General features: G+C 40.1%; 1 protein-coding gene across 1 annotated transcript in view; it reads left to right on the forward strand.

The window, feature by feature from the left end:
• Positions 1-7,707: 7,707 nt before the first annotated feature.
• LOC136875477 (clavesin-2) overlaps positions 7,708-19,977 on the forward strand; it is a 241,549-nt gene continuing 229,279 nt past the window's right edge. The window contains exon 1 of the mRNA XM_067149023.2: positions 7,708-7,840. Within this exon, the coding sequence (XP_067005124.1) occupies positions 7,826-7,840 (15 nt within the window). The 5' untranslated portion in view covers positions 7,708-7,825. The remainder of the gene's footprint in view (positions 7,841-19,977) is intronic.

Below are 19,977 nucleotides of genomic sequence, written 5' to 3' on the forward strand. Positions count from 1 at the left end.
CGCTCCTCATGCCAGCCTTGACAAACTTTTGTCTAGCGCCTGACACTCAGGAGCCGTCATCGGTTATATTCGGTGTCACTCGGCTCGTAGTGCCGAACGCATCGTGTCGTCACAAGTCCCGCTCATCTTTCATTCTTTGAAAATCTTTGAGTGAAATAATTTAGCTAGTGTATTATTTAATTCTATCGTGTCGTCACAAGTAATTAATTAAGGTAGTGTATGAAATTTAATTCTACAATAGAGGTGTGTGCAGTATCTTCTACCGGTACATCCTATAATTATACATCTTTATTTCTTTTCTTGCAGTGTATGCATTCCCGAAGATCCCGCGCGGAAAGATGCTCGCTCGCAATATGTAGCGTGCGGTAGTCAGATGAAGTTTGTAAAAACGTGGATTGAAGTTTTTTCTTTGAGAATTTTGGAGTGAAATTATTAAGCTAGTCAGTAGTCATGAATAACTTTGTGTGCACAGTATGTTCTACATCTTTTAATTATAGAAAAAACTTGAATCGTCATTTTCAGACGAAACATTCAGGTGATACAGTGAAATTTACATGTGACTTCTGCAGTTTCAGCAGTCATAATAAGTACAATTTAAAGTGTCATCTAAGTGCGAAGCACGTAAATCTACGCACAGACAGTGTATTAGTGAAAGTAAGATGTCCAATTTGTTCAGAGTTACTGGACTCAAGAACGGATGCGGTGCAACATTATACGAACAATCATGACATTTCTATTTCACACGAGACTCTGGAATTCTCCAGTTGTGAGGAGTTTTACAGCTGGAAGGCGAACACTGAGAAAGACCATGTCTGTGAGTACGTCACATGGCGCTCTAAATATGTAAAATTGATGGTTCTACAAAAATGTCTTTTGTTTGTCATCGCGATGGTTATTTTAGGACTAAGGGGCAGAACATACGGCATGATAACATTTTGGGAACAAATAAAATAAACGGCCATTGTCCATCGAAAATAGATGTTACATTCAGCTCATCAGGAAAAACAGTTGCTAATTTCTGCAAAACCCATGTCGGTCACCAACCAGAACGGAGGTTGTCTGAGGCTGACAAAATTAGAGAGGGAAGATATAGCAAGTAAATTAGCCATGAAAATTCCCTTTGATAAAATTCTTGATGATGTTCGATTTTCTATAGGCTGTTCAGATATAGATCGCATACATCTTCTCACCAGGAAAGATCTGTTTAACATCGAACAACAGTATAATTTAAAATCTGAGGCAGTACGGCATCGAAATGATTGCACGAGTGTCGAAGCTTGGATCCGTGAAGTGGATACACTAGAAGATGTAGTGCGGTTTCTACAAGGCACAAAGCATTCCTTCCTCGAATTCGCAATTAAACATAGAGGACTTCGTGTTGATTCTTATGAACGAATCACAAAGAGAAATGCTTGAAAAATATGGTTCTAACTGCATTTGCCATGATAGCACACACGGGATGAATTCATATGGATTTGAACTGACTACACTGCTAGTTATCGACGAAAAATGCCAAGGTTTCCCGTGTACTTTCATGCTGAGTAACAGGTCTGACACGACAGTCATGGAAATATTCATGTCGGTTTTGAGAGAGGCTATGTCTCAAAAACTTGAGCCTAAAGTTTTCATGTCGGACATGGCGGAATCATTCTACAATGCCTGGATGAAAGTAGTGCTTCCTCAAAAGTTTCGACTTTTCTGTTCCTGGCATGTTGACCGCGCGTGGAGAAAAAATCTTAGTAAAATTAAAGGAAGGGAAAAGCAGGCTGAAACTTACAAGATATTAAGGATTCTGCTAGAAGAGAAAGATTCGGATGCATTTTCGAGGATGTTAAATCAGGCATTAACTGATTTAAAAAGTGACCCGGACACTCTGGAATTTGCCCTGTATTTCGAGCTGCATTATAAACACCGTGCTTCTAGTTGGGCGTATTGCCATCGCCTCCATGCAGGTCTCAATACCAACATGCATTTGGAGCGAATGCATGGAATTATCAAGCAAATTTATATGGGCGGGAAGAACCCGAAAAGGTTGGACATAACCATCGATATCCTGATGCGGTTCATAAGAGAGAAACTTTTTGAGCGTCTCATTTACTTACACAGAGGTAAAGTAACAAGTAAACTGTCTGAGATAAGACGCGGACATACGAAAGCACTGTCTCTTTCATCAGAAAATGTTATCTACGATGGTGACTTGTGGAGAGTACCATCTGCCAATAGGCATGAAATATACGAAATTAGGAAAACAGATGAAAGAGACTGCAAGTGTAATTTAACATGCAGTGAATGTAAAGTCTGCATTCATGCATATATATATGTAGCTGTTACGAGTCAGCCATCAAATTCAATATGTGTAAGCATATCCATCTGATAGCAATGCAGTCTGCTGAAGAAAAAAAGTACAGACAATTCCAGCACAGAAAATGACCTTATTATTCAGGAACGACCATCCAAAGAGGAAGAAGAAAGACTCATAAATGAGATTCGCAATCCGCTGAAGAAAACTTCGGATAACGATGCACAACAAAGAAAAAGAAAACTTAGAGAAATGTTCGAACAAATTCTTGCAGAAGTTGAGGATAATGAAGATTCTGAAATTGCTGAGAAACACCTTCAACCTATAATACCTACATTACGGGCCCGGAAATCCATGACGGCACACAACACATCGTCTACACACATGCCATCTTCTTCTAAAAGAATAAATTTCGAACCGCAAAGAAGATTATTCTCCACTAAAAAATGACCTTATCAAAGAACAGCCTCATCATTGTCAAGACCTACTGTAGACGAGCAAGAAGTAATCTATGCAAATTTATTACTCCGCTAAACTACATACCGTACCACAGCCATGTAATAAATATATGTAGTTGTATCTTCCCTAGTTTGTTCCACAGTGATATGTTTCTCATCTTTCAGATAATATAAATAGAAATTTGTTTGTTTACTGTATTTTATTAGTTAACATTTTGAGTGTGAACAATAAGTTATTTACAGAATATGTGCAATATGATAGGTGACATTGAAAACTGAACTATAAGTGTTGAAACTGTGGTCATAAGTCGTTCTACAGGATTGAGCGTGAACAATAAGTCATTTACAGAATCTGTGCAAAATATGTCAAGTGATATTAGGAACTAAACTATAACTGTGATAAAGATCGTTCGACAGGAACTATAAAATGAGTTTCAACAATCCTATTCCCGGCGCTTCTGGAGATGTAGAACGAATTTGGTAAGCCTACTTTTATGATAAATAATTTTCCAGTATATGTACAGTCCATATACAGTTGTAAGAGGAAGACGTCTCATCCTAGCAAAGAAAAGTTAAAAGTTTTATCAGCTCGTTCCCCTTACAATATTATATGGGCCTCCATTATAACGATATGATATGAATATTTGTAAATATGTATGCTTTTCATAATAATATTAGCCACTAATTTTCTCTTAATATGTTAGAAATAACAAGTACCATTAGAACCCGTTATAAAATGGGCACGCAATAGCATTGTAATTCTGTTCACAATACACTCAACTCGAGGGAAGTGTTAATCCTTAGTTTTGAAACGCTCAAGCAGAGGGAGGATGTGGCTAAATATCGGGCGACGACGACCATGCACGAACTTAGCCGATGACGGCTCCTGAATGTCAGAAGCTAGACAAAAGTCCTTGACAATCGCTTGTGAAGCCCAGCTTGGCCCAGCATAAAGCTGTAATTGGAAAGTTTCGCCGTAATGCCGCTGGAGCGCTGGCCTACTACCCACTGACAGGAAGCTGTATACCGCAAATTACCGCATTTCCAGTTTTATTTATATGGTTTTGCTGTCGCAAATACTGGCAATGTGTTCGCAATGGGGTGTGCATTTTTTTGTATTCCGAACAGAAGAAAAGAGCAAAGGGACACGCTCATTTCACGAATTCTCTGTAGACCAGGACAAAACTACGCAGTGGCTAAAAGCAGGTAGCACTCTCATCTTAGTTTTCCGTTTCTATTTCGGGTACGGTATTTACCTTCTTTCTTTCTTTCTTTATTTCTTTCTTTCTTTCTTACCCCTCCAGGGTTAGCTTTTCTGTCGGACTCAGTGAGGGATCCCACCTCTACCACCTCAAGGGTAGTGTCCTGGAGCGTGAGACTGCGGGTCGGGGGATACAACTGGGAAGGATGACCAGTAAATCGCCCAGGCGGCCGCAACTTCTATGCTGAACAGGGGCCTTGTGTTGGGGATGGGAAGATTGGAAGGCATAGACAACGAAGAGGGAAGGAAGCTGCCGTGGCCTTAAGTTAGTTTCCATCCCGGCATTTGCTTGGAGGAGAAGTGGGAAACTATGGAAAACCACTTCGATGATGTCTGAAGTGGGAATCGATACCCCCTCTACACAGTTGACCTCCCAAGGCTGAGTGGACCCCGTTCCAGCCTTCGTACCACTTTTGAAATTTCGTGGCAGGGCCAGGAATCGAACCCGGGCCTTCGGGAGTGGCAGCTAATCACGCTAATCAGGTATTTTACCCATTAATTTTCTTTCATAGAATAACCATTTAGGCGGTGTCGTATTTGCCATATGACAGCAACACAACACATTTTTATCCAAGATCATCTGAACTTTAATATTTAAACATTGACAAGTAAGAATCACTACTGCTATGACGGTAAGGCCAACGTATGAAGTGTTGTTACCTGAGCAATGGGGCCGATGACCTAGATGTTAGGCCCCTTTAGACAACAAGCATCATCATCGAGCAGAGAACAGTTTATAATTTATTTACTCAAAATACTTTTCTCTCGCTGAATTTTTATTTAAATTCTTCTTCTTTCTTCGCTATTTGTTTTATGTCGCACCGACACAGATAGGTCTTATGACGCCGGTGGAGTAGGAAAGGGCTAGGAGTGGGAAGGAACCGGCCGTGGCCTTAATTAAGGTACAGCCTGATGTGAAAATGGGAAACCGCGAAAAACCATCTCCAGGGCTGCCGACAGTGGGATTCGAACCCACTATCTCCCGGATGCAAGCTCACAGCTCACAGCTAAACGCCGCGCGGCCAACTTGTTCCACCCTACTGCATTTCAAGTAAAAATTATTGTCTGCCGGGAATTTAATATTCTAGTGAAAGGTATGAATGAAATGTAATCTGAAACTATATATATTTAAATTTAAACATGTTTGAGTGAAAACATGTATGTTGTGCATACAACGAATATGGAAAAAGTAAGACTTTTATGTTTTGTCCAGCCCCCTTCCTGAGAGCAGCGCTTGAAGAATTTTAAAACTCTAATTGAACAATGACTCTTAATCTCAATATTAACATCAGAAGACAAACGTATTGTGGTAAGTTCTGTTATGTATCTAAATGCCAAGATAATAAAAACGATTACTATTTTTCCTCACAATTAAGGAACGTCAATTGGACTACTCCATTCTCCGCAGTTTCATTTTACGACGTTATTTTGGCACATATCAATGAAAGTAGCCTTTAGGATCAATCATTTTAATAGTATTAACCTGTGTAACATTCTCCATACTTCTAAATTACGATAAATCATCAATCAAAGTCAATATTAGTCAATGTAACATACTATTTTATTCCCTAAATTAAGATACATCGGCAATCAGAGTCAATATCAGAACGTCAGCTGGACTAAGTCCGCTCCTCGCAGTTTCATTTCACGACATCATTTTGGCAAATATCAACGAAAGTAACCTTTAGGATTAATAATTTTAACAGTATTAACCTATGTAACATTCTCCATAACTCTAAATTACGATAAATCGGTAATCAAAGTCAATATATTTTCCAAAAAAAAAAAAAAAAAAGTATGCATCTCTATCGCAAATAGATCGGCCGCCAGCGCCACGTGTCGAGCTGTAGAGCTGTAGAGCGACGCATCAAGTCGGCCGTGCTTGGACCCATCGGTGTAAGCAACGTAATATTTTTTCACCGTGCAAGTGTCTTAATTACGAGTGTCTTAATTACCATTATAGGCGGGTTGATACGACTGTTTATGCTCGACGATAATTATAACTCTATTTTTTTAATATTCATAAATTTCTGTCGAGATATCGCTTGACAGTTGTGTTTACTGACCACAGCGCAGAGCGCATGCGCTGGGTTATTGATTTCCCGTGAGTGGATCAGAGACTTCCACAATGTCATATGTTTTCAAGGTTATCATAACCTAGCTTTATTTCAAACACAAATTGTTTATTGTACTGTTGGCGAAGTGAATTTGCGGGAATGTGCCGTGTGGTTGTGAAATATTGGAAGGAGAAAGTGCATTGATGTTGATATGCATGTCCGACATGTTTGATTTTGCTGTCCTTATTGGTCAAGCCGTTGTATCATAATGAAAATCTGAACACAAATTGGTGGAGAACCTGTATCATAATGAAACTTGAACTATAATGAGCCTCATTAAGATTCAGTTTTCTGGCATATAATATTTATATTTCGGCATCGTCGAGCATAAAAATATTTACAACATTTGCTGTATTATTTTAATAATTGACGTTTAAACTACACTTATCACTTATGTTTACGTAGACATCATAAGAAAGTCGGCTGTTTGAAGTATAAAACGTGAAACAAAACAATACAATAGAAATATATACCTACATCGTGTTTGGGCGCAATGTGCCTGACGAGCACAAGGATGGATAATTTTACTATTGTTGTATGTATGTTAGGTATTCAGCCCGAAGGCTGGTTTGATCCTCTGCAGCTTCGCCAACAGCTGTCATAAATAGCCTAGGCGTCACTGAAGAGGCGTACTAGGGAAATGAGGAGTGATGTAGTTTCCCGTTGCTTTCCTCACCGAGCCAGCCGCTGCTATTACATATCAGTCTGACAAGCCCACTGAAATGCATATAGCAACCGACCCTATGAGCGATATTTTCACACCATTCACAACAGGAACTGGTTGCATAAGCAATGGTATTACTAGCATCACTCATACCTCAGTCACTTTCATATTGTCAAAGCCAAGGATGAGACTGAGACAGGTCAATGAAAATAACAAATTTGATATAGCCCATACCAGAAGACATAGTGCACTGTAAACACTACATCTCGCCAGCAAAGGCATATTTTACTATTATTGTGAATATTTATAAACTAATGCATTATTTCATTATCAAGTAGGTAAAATAAAAGATTCTGGTGAACTGGCTGATATGGGCTTGAAGATTACGTGCAAACAGGAAACTACTGAAAGGTGGATGTAGGTAGGTCCCCGCGAATGGCGAATACGAGATAAAAATTAACACGTGCACCAATCAGGTCAGTTGCACCCGACGGATGGTTAACATCAGCAGTGGTCACACCGTGCGGAGGCTTTTGCGCCAGTAGTGAACAATGAATATACAAATGAATACATTCATTAGGAAATCGTTTTTACTTCGTAATACTTCCATTCTCTTTCAAGTGGTACGGAATGACCTCTCCTAAATATTTAACTGACACTTCGCAGGTAATCAGCCGGTCAAGTGGTACGGAATGTCCGGTGGTACGAAATGTCCTACAACCGTCGTCGCGATCGCGATTAATTTCTCTGTTGCTCAACCGTCAGAGTCGCTATCGAGATGCATTACGCCAGCGCTGACTAATTTCGAGATAGCGCCTTGACATTCAACATATTTATGACATATCTTGCATCATGTTGAAGAGGAAACTCTACTCTATAAATAAAGCACAATTCTGAAGTAGTTTAGTGTGAGAAGGTGTGCGCTATACACGTGAAAAAAACAAAACAAACGAGAACGCATTGCAGACGATCATTCTGTTGTGCTTGTTGTGGTTGTCCGATGTGCATTAGCTTTCGTGGCGCAAAATGAGTGAATTGTCAGTAAGTAGTAAAATTCGTAATTGTTTGTTTGATCTGGATGGCGAAGGTGATAGTGACGTGTTTTTAGAAGGAATTGACGATGATTTTGTCAATAATTCGTCAGGTAGTGGAGAGTTATATGAGCCTAGGCTAAGAGATTTCGACACAATGACCCAGCTTTTGATGATAATAATAATAACAGTGGCATATACTGAGGGTTACCAAGGCTATCAGTGAAGTCCAAATCCCAGTTGAGAATGATGGAAATCTAAAGTACATTATAATGTAAGCATCTGAAACATTGTTCCATTTACAAAAGTTGAAAGCAGTGAAGAAAAATCGTCGCACATATTTCTGAGAGCAAGGCATCGGAGACTGATATTTCAGCCCAGACTCTCGCCCCTCTCCCCTCGACTCGCCTCAAACGGCTTGCTGCTGGATATCGGATAGGAGCGGGGACCGGCGGAGGATAGGTGTGCTAGGCTTCGGTCCGTCAGATCGCCACTGCTAACTATCAACCATGCGTTACTCATCGTATATACTTCCTCACCTCATACATCTGACTTGATATAGAAAAGAGAGTGCGGGTATTCCCTCACTCCCGTCTACTTCTACGTCCTTGTAGGAAGAAACTGCAGGACTGCTGTTAGACGAGCAATAGAGTTTTATTTTTATTGGTAGACTAGCAAGGTACCCGTGCTTCGCTACGGTATTATACTGAAATTTGTAATTGAATGCTTATTGTTTTAGATATATAATCCGCCGAAATTCGCGGTCTGACACGTTTTCAGCGAGAATCCACCAATATTCCCGATCTGACTCGTTTTCTATTAGATTACGCCACGTTTCCTCCCATTTTTCAATCTTCCTTTCCAGCAATAGATTTCGTACTTCCCGGGCTAGGCTCAGGTATTCTTCCCGGTCAGTTGGGTCCGTAAATCTTTGCCAGACCGTATTTTATTTTAATCATTTTTAATCTGGATAAAATCCTTCAGGAGATCCGGCGTGGTGTCATATTGGGTGCTTTGGCGACACTGAACCCGCGGCCGGACTGCATTCTAAGTCATTACCCGTCCAGGAGCCGTTTCCAGCGCGGTCCGCACATTTGACGACGGTCCGGAACATTATTATTATTATTATTATTATTATTATTATTATTATTATTATTATTATTATTAATGTTATTCTTCTTCTTCTTATTATTATTATTATTATGTCTTGCTGGGATAAATGATGACAGGGAAAACCGGAGTATCCGGAGAAAAACCTGTCCCGCCTCCGTTTTGTCCAGCACGAATGTCACATGGAGTGACCGGGATTTGAACCACGGAACCCCAGCTGTGAGAGGCCGGCGCGCTGCCGCCTGAGCAACGGAGGATCCTTATAAGTACATTAAGAACAGTAAAATCAATTGGTCTCACCTCCTTTTACACCCCCACCGCCGTTAGTTTTTACTGCCAACCTCCCCCCCCCCCCAAATTAAAAGAACGCGTGTTTCTTTATGTTTAAGGGAGATTCCAAACACCAATGTTCACGTCTATTACCTTCAGTTTTGAGATATAAGTATCCCCATAAATATAATTTACTTTTGTCACTTCATTTCAAACTACTCCCCCCCCCCCTTAGTGAATTTTCCCGCAAAAAATACTTGTTTCTTTAATAGTGAAGGATCTTCTAAATACCAATTATCACGACTCTAACTTCTTCACTTTTTGATTTATGTGTCCTCATGAAAGGAATTCAACTCCTTTACACTCCCGCCCCCCCAAGATGGTTTCCCCCCCAAAACGCGTTTTTCTTCGTTTTTAAAGGAGATCCAAATACGAATTTTCACGTCTGTAACAACTTTAGTTTTTATTAGATGTATATATTCTCATACAATTAAAGTCAATTAATTTTTCAATTCTTTCACCCCCTCCCCCCGCTTCATTGGATTTTCCGAGAATACGTGTTTCTTTACTTTTAAAGCAGATTGCAAATATCAAATTTCACGTCTGTAACATCTTCATTTTTAAGATATCAGTAGCCTAATTAAAAGAATTCAACACTATGTTCAGTCACTTTCACCCCCCCTCCACCCAAGTGGTATTTCCGAAAATTAAAAATACACGTTTCTTTAGGTTTAATAGAAATAAAAATACCATTTTTCACTTCTGTAACATGTTAAGTTTTTTTAGATATACTGTAAAAATTCTCATTTTAAAATTTCACCCTTTTTGGGTTCCCCTTAAATGGAGTTTCCAAAAACAAATCACCTATGTTTCTTTACATTTACAGGAGATTCCAAACACCCACTTTTTACGTCTGTAACATTTTACGTTTCCAAGATAATCTTTCAAAAATTTACCACAATTTGTCAATTCTGTTTAACCGCCATTAATAGGATTTTCCAAAAACTAAAAAAATACGTGTTTCTTTATTTTTAAAGGAGATCCCATATACAAATTTTCAGTTCTGTAATATCTTCCGTTTCTGAGATATATGTATCCTCATTAAAGGCATTCAACCCATTTTTCACCCTTTTACACCCCTCCTATTGGGATTTACAGGAAACAAAAAAATACGTGTTCTTTTATTTTTAGAGGAGATTCTAACTACCAATTTTTACATCTGTAAATTTTAAAGTTTTAAGATGTAGACACATTCATTTTTAAAAATTCACCCCCCTTTTCACCCCTCAATATTTGGATTTTCCAAAAACGAAAAAATACGTGTTTCTTTACATTTAAAGTAGATCCCAAATACCAATTTTCAGGTCTGTAATATCTTCAGGTTCTGAAATATAAGTAGCCTCATTAAAGGCATTCAACCCATTATTCGCCCTTTTACACCCTTCCTATTGGGATTTTCCGAAAACAAAAGAATACGTGTTTCTTTATTTTTAAAGGAGATTCTAAATACCAATTTTTACATCTATAAACTGTAACAGTTTTGAGATATAGATACACTCATTTTAAAAAATCACCCCCTTTTCACCCCCCCATTTACTGGATTTTCCAAAAACAAAAAAATACGTGTTTCTTTATTTTGAAAGGAGATCCCAAACACCAATTTTCAGGTCTGTAATATCCTCAGTTTCTGAAATATAAGTAGCCTCATCAAAGGCATACAACCTCTTTTTCACCCCTTTTCACCCCTCCTATTGCGATTTTCCGAAAACAAAAAAATAATTGTTTCTTTATGTTTAATGAAGATTCTAAATACCAATTTTTACATCTGCAAACTTTAAAAGTTTGGAGATATAGATCCACTCATTTTAAAAATTCACCCCCTATTCACCCTCCCATTAATTGGATTTTCCAAAAACCAAAAAATACGTGTTTTTTTATTTTTAAAAGAGATCAAAAGTACCAATTTTCAGGTCTGTAATATCTTCAGTTTCTGAGATATAAGTACTGGTATCCTGATTAAGGGCATTCAACCCATTTTCCTCATTTTCACCCCTTTTCACCCCTCCTATTGGGATTTTCTGAAAACAAAAAAATACGTGTTTCCTTATTTTTAAAGAAGATTCTAAATACCAATTTTTACATCTGTAAACTTTTAAACTTTCGAGATATAGACACACTCATTTTAAAATTTCACCCCTCTTTTCACCCCCTTAGCGAAGGAATATCCAAAAATCCTCTCTTAGCGAGCACCTACCTTAATATGAATATATCCCCAAAATTTCACTTCTTTACGTCCAGTAGTTTTGGCTCTGCGATGATGAATCAGTCAGTCAGTCAGTCAGTCAGTCAGGACAAGTTATTTTATATATATAGATTTCTATAATGAAATGCCATCTTTCAGGTTTAGTGTTTTCTTTTGTTGGTTGGAATCGAACCCGTGATTATAGGTCGGACACCACCACTGATCTCCAGAGGAAGCTAATTAACCAGTGAATGATGGGTACGACCGCTGTAAAATAATAATAATAATAATAATAATAATAATAATAATAATAATAATAATAATAATAATAATAGTAGTAGTAGTAGATGAAAGGGGACAGTTCGGCGGCCACCTCCGCCTCCGGCTCTCGGAAGAGGCCTCCACCTCCCCCGGAAAAAAATGAATTTTGGCGGGAGATTTGAATTTTGGCGCGAGATTTGAATTTGTAAACAAAGCCACGTGCTTTTTGACAGCTGTCATCCGCCATCTTTAAACAACAACGCATCGCTAACCTCAGTGCTGCCATCTTGACGGGCCTAAACCTCAGTGCTGCCATCTTCAGGGCACTAAACCTCACTAGCGCGAGATTTGAATTTGTAAACAAAGCCACGTGATTTTTGATAGCTGTCAAGCGGCTATCTTTAAACAACAACGCATCGCTAACCTCAGTGCTGCTATCTTGACGGCACTAAACCTCACTGTTGCCACCTTATGCATGTGGTAGTGTGCAATTTGAAAAAATCCACGTGCTCTTGTGTGTAAACAAAGCCACGTGCTTTTTTGACAACTACGTGCTTTTTGACAGTTGTCATCCGCCATCTTGCATCGCTAACCTCAGTTCAGCCCTCTTTATGGCACTGCGGGTAATTTAAAAGCCACGTGATTTTTTGACAGCTGTCATCCGCCATCTTGCATCGCTAACCTTGGTGCTTCCCTCTTTACGGCACTGCGGGTAATTTAAACTCCACGTAATGTTTTGACAGCTGTCATCCACCATCTTGCATCGCTAACATTAGTGCTGCCCTCCTTACGGCACTACCTTTGTAATGTAGTGGCGGCAATTTCCACGCGCTTAACAAACCCACGTGCTTTTTGACAGCGGCCATCTTTAATGAACAGAGCATTGTGCTGCCCTCTTTAGCTACATACCATTGAAATGTGGTGGTGGGTAATTTAAATTCCATGTGCTTTTTCGACCGACGTCATCCGCCATCTTGCATCGCTAAACTCAGTGCTGCCCTCATTACGGCTCTGCGGGTAATTTGAAAAATTGCACGTGCTTTTTTGACAGCTGTCATCCACCATCCTGCATCACAAACCTCAGTGCTGCTATCTTAAGCTACTACCCTTGAAATGTGGTGGCGGCAATTCCCACGTGCTCTTGTTTGGAAACATACCCACGTGCCTGTTTTGACAGCTGACAGCAGCCATCTTTAATCAACAGAGCATCGTGCTCCCATCTTTAGCTACTACCTTTGACATGTGGTGGTGGGTAATTTAAATTCCATGTGCTTTTTTGACAGCTGTCATCTTTAATCAAGAGAGCACCGTGCTGCTATCTTTAGCTACATACCTATGAAATGTGGTGGCGACAATTTGAAATTCTTTGTGCTCTTTTGACAAGCTGCCATCTTCAATCAACAGAGCACCGTGCTGCTATCTTTATCGTAGTAATGGGCAAGTTAAAATATATTCCACGTGCAGCTGCGGTCATCTTTAATCAACAAAGGATCGTGCTGCCACCTTTAACATGTGGTGGAGGGCAATGTGTTTTATTGACAAGCTGCCATCTTTAATCAGCAGGGCACCGTACTGCTATATTTAGCTACATACCTTTGAAATATGGTGGCGGATAATTTGAAAAATTCCGTTAGCTATCATCATTAAACAGTAAAACTTTCGTGCATACGTGAACCTAATCTCTCATCTACTATATTGAAGGAGACTATCCTTAGTTTACGACAAGATGCCCTTTCCGACGTTAATTAGCGCTCAGAGGCTAGTACGGCGGTGGCTGTTATGGATACCTCCTCCACCTCCTCCTCCTCCTCCTCCCCTACTTGCTCCTCATTCTCTGTCAAGGCATAGCTCTATCGAACATGCATCGCGAAGGCAAGAGTGTGCAGCGATAACATTATTGTGCATGTTTAGACTTGCGGATTACAAAATAAACATAACAAGACTAAAATCGAACACTGTACTGGTTGTTGTTAACTTCAACATGTGATTAGAACATTGTTTGATGTGCAGAACACTACATAAGTGATCAAGACTAGAATCGAACACTGTACTCGATACAACATGTGCTTAGAACATGTCAGGGGATACCTTTGTTTTAAGAAGATCAAATTGAAACATAACAAAACTAGAATCGAACACTGTACTCGATGTCGTTAACTTCAACATGTGATTAGAACATTGTTTGATGTGTTCAGATCACTAAATAAGTGATCAAGACTAGAATCAAACACGATACAACATGTGTTTAGAACATGTCAGGGAGTACCTTTGTTCTAAGAAGATCAGATTGAAACATAACATGACTAGAATCGAACACTGTACTCGATGTCGTTAACTTCAACATGTGATTAGAACATTGTTTGATGTGTTCAGAGCAAAAGTACAACTTCAATGATTTGCCCAGTGTAAAAATAAAAATCTACGGAAACACACTGTGCACATATCGCGTAGCTATCTCGCTCAGTAAACGATACAGCAAAGTACAACTTCAATGATTTGCCTAGTACGAAAATCAAAAACTATAGAAACACACTGTGTACATATCGCGTAGCTAACTCGCTCAGTAAACGATATAGCGAAAGTACAACTTCAATGATTTGCCTAGTGCGAAAATAAAAACTACAGAAGAAACCATACTGCGTATCTAACTCGCTCAGTAAACGATAATATGAATATATCAAACATACAACTTCAAATGATTTGCCTTGTCTTGTGTGAAAATCAAAAAAACCATACTGCGTAGCTAACTCACTCGGTTACACATACCGCACTTCAATGATTTGCGCAAATACACGGGTTATCGCCTAGAACACTGATATATGTCATGCGAAAATAAAAAACGCACACCGCGTAGCCAACTCGCTCGGTCACTCGCTTAGTAATTGCAAATACGGGTTATCGACCAGAACACTGATATACGCATACACGTTACTCTTTTTCGAATCACACGGACAAGAATGTTGCGAGATACTACACCTGACATACTTACATGTTAAAAAACGGGAGGATGAAAAATAAATCATAAATTTTTTTATATGCATGTTGTCTCCTCCAAGTTGTAAGACCAAATGGGAGCAGTACTGTGAGTTTCTGCTATGGCTTGCTTAAAGGTGAACGGAAGTGGCATGTTATCTCAGCAAAAAATGCACTTGACCTTTTCCCAGCATACACGCAAATCAGATATTTACAGAAATAAAATGATGGATACCGCGATTAAAATCCTGGCAACGTATTACCTTTTGTCGTCAGGAAGGGCATCCAGGCAGATCCTTATATTTCATGTAATTACATGTTGACAGGAAGACAACACAGGAAAGGGCTAGGAGCAGCTAGCTACCCCCTAGCATTTGCTATTTTTAGAACTACCGACAGTAGGGGTTCGAACCCGCTATCTCCATATTAAGTTAGAAGTAACAGACATGATAGGAGTAGCGAGAATGATTGTTGGTACAAGATGTTGATGGTGATTGATCTGTCGGATGGGGACGTTAAGCCTTGTGCAGGCTCCTTCAACAGGAGTAGGCTATGTGCCGCCACCGGGTTTTACTAGGACATCCGGTTATAAAACCCGCTACGACAGATTTATCTTACTTCAGATCGCGTATACTGTGATTTAAAATCCCCATTCTTTGTTAACGTAGCAGGTTCGATCCTTGTTCTGCATAACAGGTAAAGTCGCTTAGGTAAGGTACTAGTTTTATTTTCTAACCGAAAGTATAACTCTTTAGAACACTGTCTTTGAGGTTGTATCTGTGTGTTACACAGTTAGTCAGAGCGAGGTAAGGAATGCATGCGTTGACAGAAATTGTACACTGCTTTCCGGCTGTAGTAACCTTGAGCTAGCAGCGAGGACACTGTGTGTATAATAAGGCATTAGTTTGTTTCGAAGGTTTTTCCACCTCGAGTTATTGAAAGGAAAATTTTGAACTCCTCCCTGTAGTTAGACAACTTGAAAAAGCCTTTTAGTAAATTTTATGACAAAAGTTACGCTTAAAAGTCACCTCAGCTCAGTTCCTATGGTAGCGTGCATCTTATATGAATAAAATAGAGTAACATGGAATCACTACAATAAAAGAGTGATATCGCGTAATGCGAAACTTCGCCATTACAGGACAGAATTTTGCCGGAAGCATTATATGCTTCTGAAACTACATCACTAGGTGGCCACTCTATTGAAATGGCGTATGGCTTTTAGTGTCTGGAGATCCCAGGACGGGTTCGGCTCGCCAGGTGCAGGTCTTTCGATTTGACTCCCGTAGGCAACCTGCGCGTCGTGATGAGGATGAAATGATGATGAAGACAACACACACACCCTGCCCCCGTGCCAGGGAAATTAACCAATGATGGTTAAAATTCCCGACCTTGCCGGGTATCGAAACCAGAACCCCTGTAACCAAAGGCCAGCACGCTAACCATTTAGCCATGGAGCCGAACGCCACTCTATTGATGACACAGGAAAGCAAGAACGAAAAATTATTTGGGCAATATATGGTCCCACTCATTTAAATGCCATATGGATTAAAAGAAAAATTACAGACTTGTACACAGCAACAAAAACCTTAAGTTTACTTATGCCGTACGTAGGAGACGCTGAAATTCTATGGTCACATCTGTAGAATGGACAGTAATAGATTTGCTAAAAAAAACTATTAACTATAATTAATTCAAAGAAGGTCAAGATCAACTGGTTCGAAGAAATTAAGCAGGATTTACAGGAAATAAACGCTACAGACGATACCATAAACAAATGTAGTCTATATAATTCTAGTTGAAAATTACAGACTCGTGGAAAAACCGAAAGATCACTGGAAAACACTGGACAGAAGAACGGAAAAAACATCACGGCGAATTCATGAAGAGATTTTTGAAGATCATGAAGAAAAAGAAGATGAAGGAGAAGAAGAAGCCGTCAGACCAAGCTAACAAGCTCAAACGCCCTCTTTAAATCGGGAATAACGAAGAAATAATAATAATGTCCGCCCCTGTGGTGTAGTAGTTAGCGTGATTAGCTGCCACCCCCAGAGGCCCGGGTTCGATTCCCGGCTCTGCCACAAAATTTGAAAAGTGGTACGAAGGCTGGAACGGAGTCCACTCAGCCTCGGAAGGTCAAATGAGTAGAGGTGGCTTCGATTCCCACCTCGGCCATCCTCGAATTGGTTTTCTGTGGTTTCCCACTTCTCCTCCTGGCAAATGCCGGGATGGTACCTAACTTAACGCCACAGTCGCTTCCTTCCCTGTTCCTTGTCTATCCCTTCCAATCTTTCCATCCCCCAACAAGGTCCCTGTTCAGCATAGCAGGTGAGGCCACCTGGGCGAGGTACTGGTCATTCTTCCCAGTTGTATCCCCCGATCCAATGTCTCACGCTCCAGGACACTGCCCTTGAGGCGGTGGAGGTAGGATTCCTGGATGAGCCGAGGGAAAAACCAACCCTGGAGTGTAAAAAGAATAATAGTCTAATAATAATAATAATAATAATAATAATAATAATAATAATAATAAAAATAATAATAATAATAATAATAACTTATAAATTACAAGTGGAAATGTAATATGGCGACGACCTGGTTCGATTGTGATTTAATCATGATTTAGGTCAAATTTATTTTTATTATTTAAATCATAATTCATCATTTCAAAAATACCAGTCCAACAATGTAGAAAGAGGCAGTCAGTTTAATTGATTGGGGTTTTCAAACTGGTGTGGTGCTGATAATTTCTCAAAGGAATGTCAGCAGGTCGTAAACGTGACCTTGTATAGGTATTGTTTTTTTTTTTTTTTTTTTTTTTTTTTTTTTGCTACGGGCTTTACGTCGCACCGACACAGATAGGTCTTATGGCGACGATTAGGTATATTTTGAAGAAGAAAAAAAACCTAGCCAGATTATTAGGTAAAACTGGTGTTAGAGCTAGATGTAAAGAGACCGGGTGAGTTGGTCGTGCGCGCAGCTGTGATTTTGCATCTGGCAGATAGTGGGTTCGAGCCCCACTGTCGAGACTCCTGATCCGTGGTTTCCCATTTTCACACCAGGCAAATGCTGGGGCTGTACCTTAATTAAGGCCACGGCCACTTCCTTCCCAATCCTAGCCCTTTTCTATCCCATCGTCGCCATAAGGCCTATCTGTGTCGGTGCGACGTAAAGTAAAAAAAAGTAACGTAGGATTCGAACCCACTATCTCTCCCAGCAACGTGCCCCAATCCTCACGGCCACTCACTCGGTGATGTCAAGTGTATTAAATGGAGTTTGAAGGGCTTGTGGCTGGGTAAATGTTCCACGCAAGTTGAAAATCCTGAAAATGCGAACGAACAGATGGCTTGCAGTGTAGTTGTGACTCTAACATCGGCATGCAATGAAAGTAAGTAAACACATTTAATACTTAGCAACGAACAATAGTCCGCCTGTGTGGTGTAGTGGTTTGCGTGATTAGCTGCCACCCCCGGAGGCCCGAGTTCGATTCCCGGCTCAGCCACGAAATTTGAAAAGTGGTACGAGGGCTGGAACGGGGTCCACTCAGCTTCGGGCGGTCAACTGAGAAGAGGTGGGTTCGATTCCCACCTCAGCCATCCTGGAAGTGGTTTTCCGTGGTTTCCCACTTCTCCTCCAGGCAAATGCCGGAATGGTACCTAACTTAAGGCCACGGCCGCTTCCTTCCCTCTTCCTTGTCTGTCCCTTCCAATCTTCCCATCTCTCCACAAGGCCCCTGTTCAGCATATCAGGTGAGGCTGCCTGGGGTGGTACTGGTCATTCTCCCCAGTTGTATCCCCCGACCCAAAGTCTGAAGCTCCAGGACACTGCTCTTGAGGCGTTAGAGGTGGGATCCCTCGCTGAGTCCGAGGGAAAAACCGACCCTGGAGGTAAACAGATTAAGAAGAAGAAGAAGAACTTATTAGTAGAGCACAGTAATTTTAAAATTATTGAGGTTTATCTTTTGTGTTCCTTTTGTTTCAGACACACAAGCATTCACGACCGGGTTCGTTGTCTATCACATCAGACTACTACACATTGCACTCACGAGGTCTTTGGCTAAGTCGGGAATCGAACGCAAACTTCATACATGGGAAAGGTGGTCAGTTACAATTAATAACTACCAATATGAGTCTGAGAACATGTTTTGTTGATAAAGGCGTAGAGGGGAGTCGTTTTTTACACATATTTAGCCAAAAGCAACATTTTACATGGAAGGAAACATAGAACCATCGAAACAAATTGAGAGAAGATTATTCAATGTCACTCTCAAGAGATATGAAATGCTAAAATGAACTCTTCATAGAGTAAAAAGGTAGAAAGAGTACTAGGAAGAGTGGAATAGGAGATAGAATCAAGTCGAACACTTCGAGTTATAACTTCCTGCATAACCACCTCCGACGCTTGTATGTCTCATGGGTCTCATTACATCCGGCTTCTCATTTTTCTATCTTAACCCGCAAGAGAAAGCTTACAGAAAGGAAATGTAGTTGTGGCTTAGCAATAAAAGTGTTTCACTTCATTTACATTATTTGAGAAGCTATTAAATCCACTTATGCCAGTCTAACAAACTAAGAAGTGAATCTGAACTCTAAATATCGGTACTAACTTCGGAAAGAAACATTTCCTTTATCACATTTTCCTAGACTGAGGTAAGTTATACCGAAAAGAGAACAAAGTATTTGACTCATACAGTCTATGAAGTGCCTTGATTTTCCAGATTACTACTTTTAACCACCTAATCAGAGGTGACCAATGTAACTACACCTCCAATCGTATTATTTGGCCTTTTTGACTGTAAGACGGGAGTTTTATTATTCGAGAATAATAATAACGTTATTAGTTTTACGTCCCACTAACTACTTTTACAGTTTTCGGAGACGCCTAGGTGCCGGAATTTAGTCCCCCGGGAGTTCTCTTAAGTGCCAGTGAATCTACCGACGCGAGGCTGACGTATTTGACCACCTTCATATATCACACGACTGAACCACGATCTAACCTGCCAAGTTGGCGTCAGAAAGCCAGCCGTCTGAGCCACTCAGCGCGGCAAATTATTCGTTAGCAATGTCTATTTATATCATTTGCAATTTAATCCACCCTCTAGGCTTGGTAATAGCTCAAATGTATTCTTCTAACAACTCGCGTTAGTAGGTCTCAAGGTAATATAACGATATGCCTTCCGTGATAGTATTTGTGTACATAATTCTCGGTCCGTAACATGTAGACAATTGACTGGGGTTACCCTGGATAACATGGATGATTTTGTGAAGCATTTATAATTCTGTCGTTTTGTCCCGTAC

Source organism: Anabrus simplex, chromosome 6, assembly GCF_040414725.1.
Source record: "Anabrus simplex isolate iqAnaSimp1 chromosome 6, ASM4041472v1, whole genome shotgun sequence".
Lineage (NCBI taxonomy): Eukaryota > Metazoa > Arthropoda > Insecta > Orthoptera > Tettigoniidae > Anabrus > Anabrus simplex.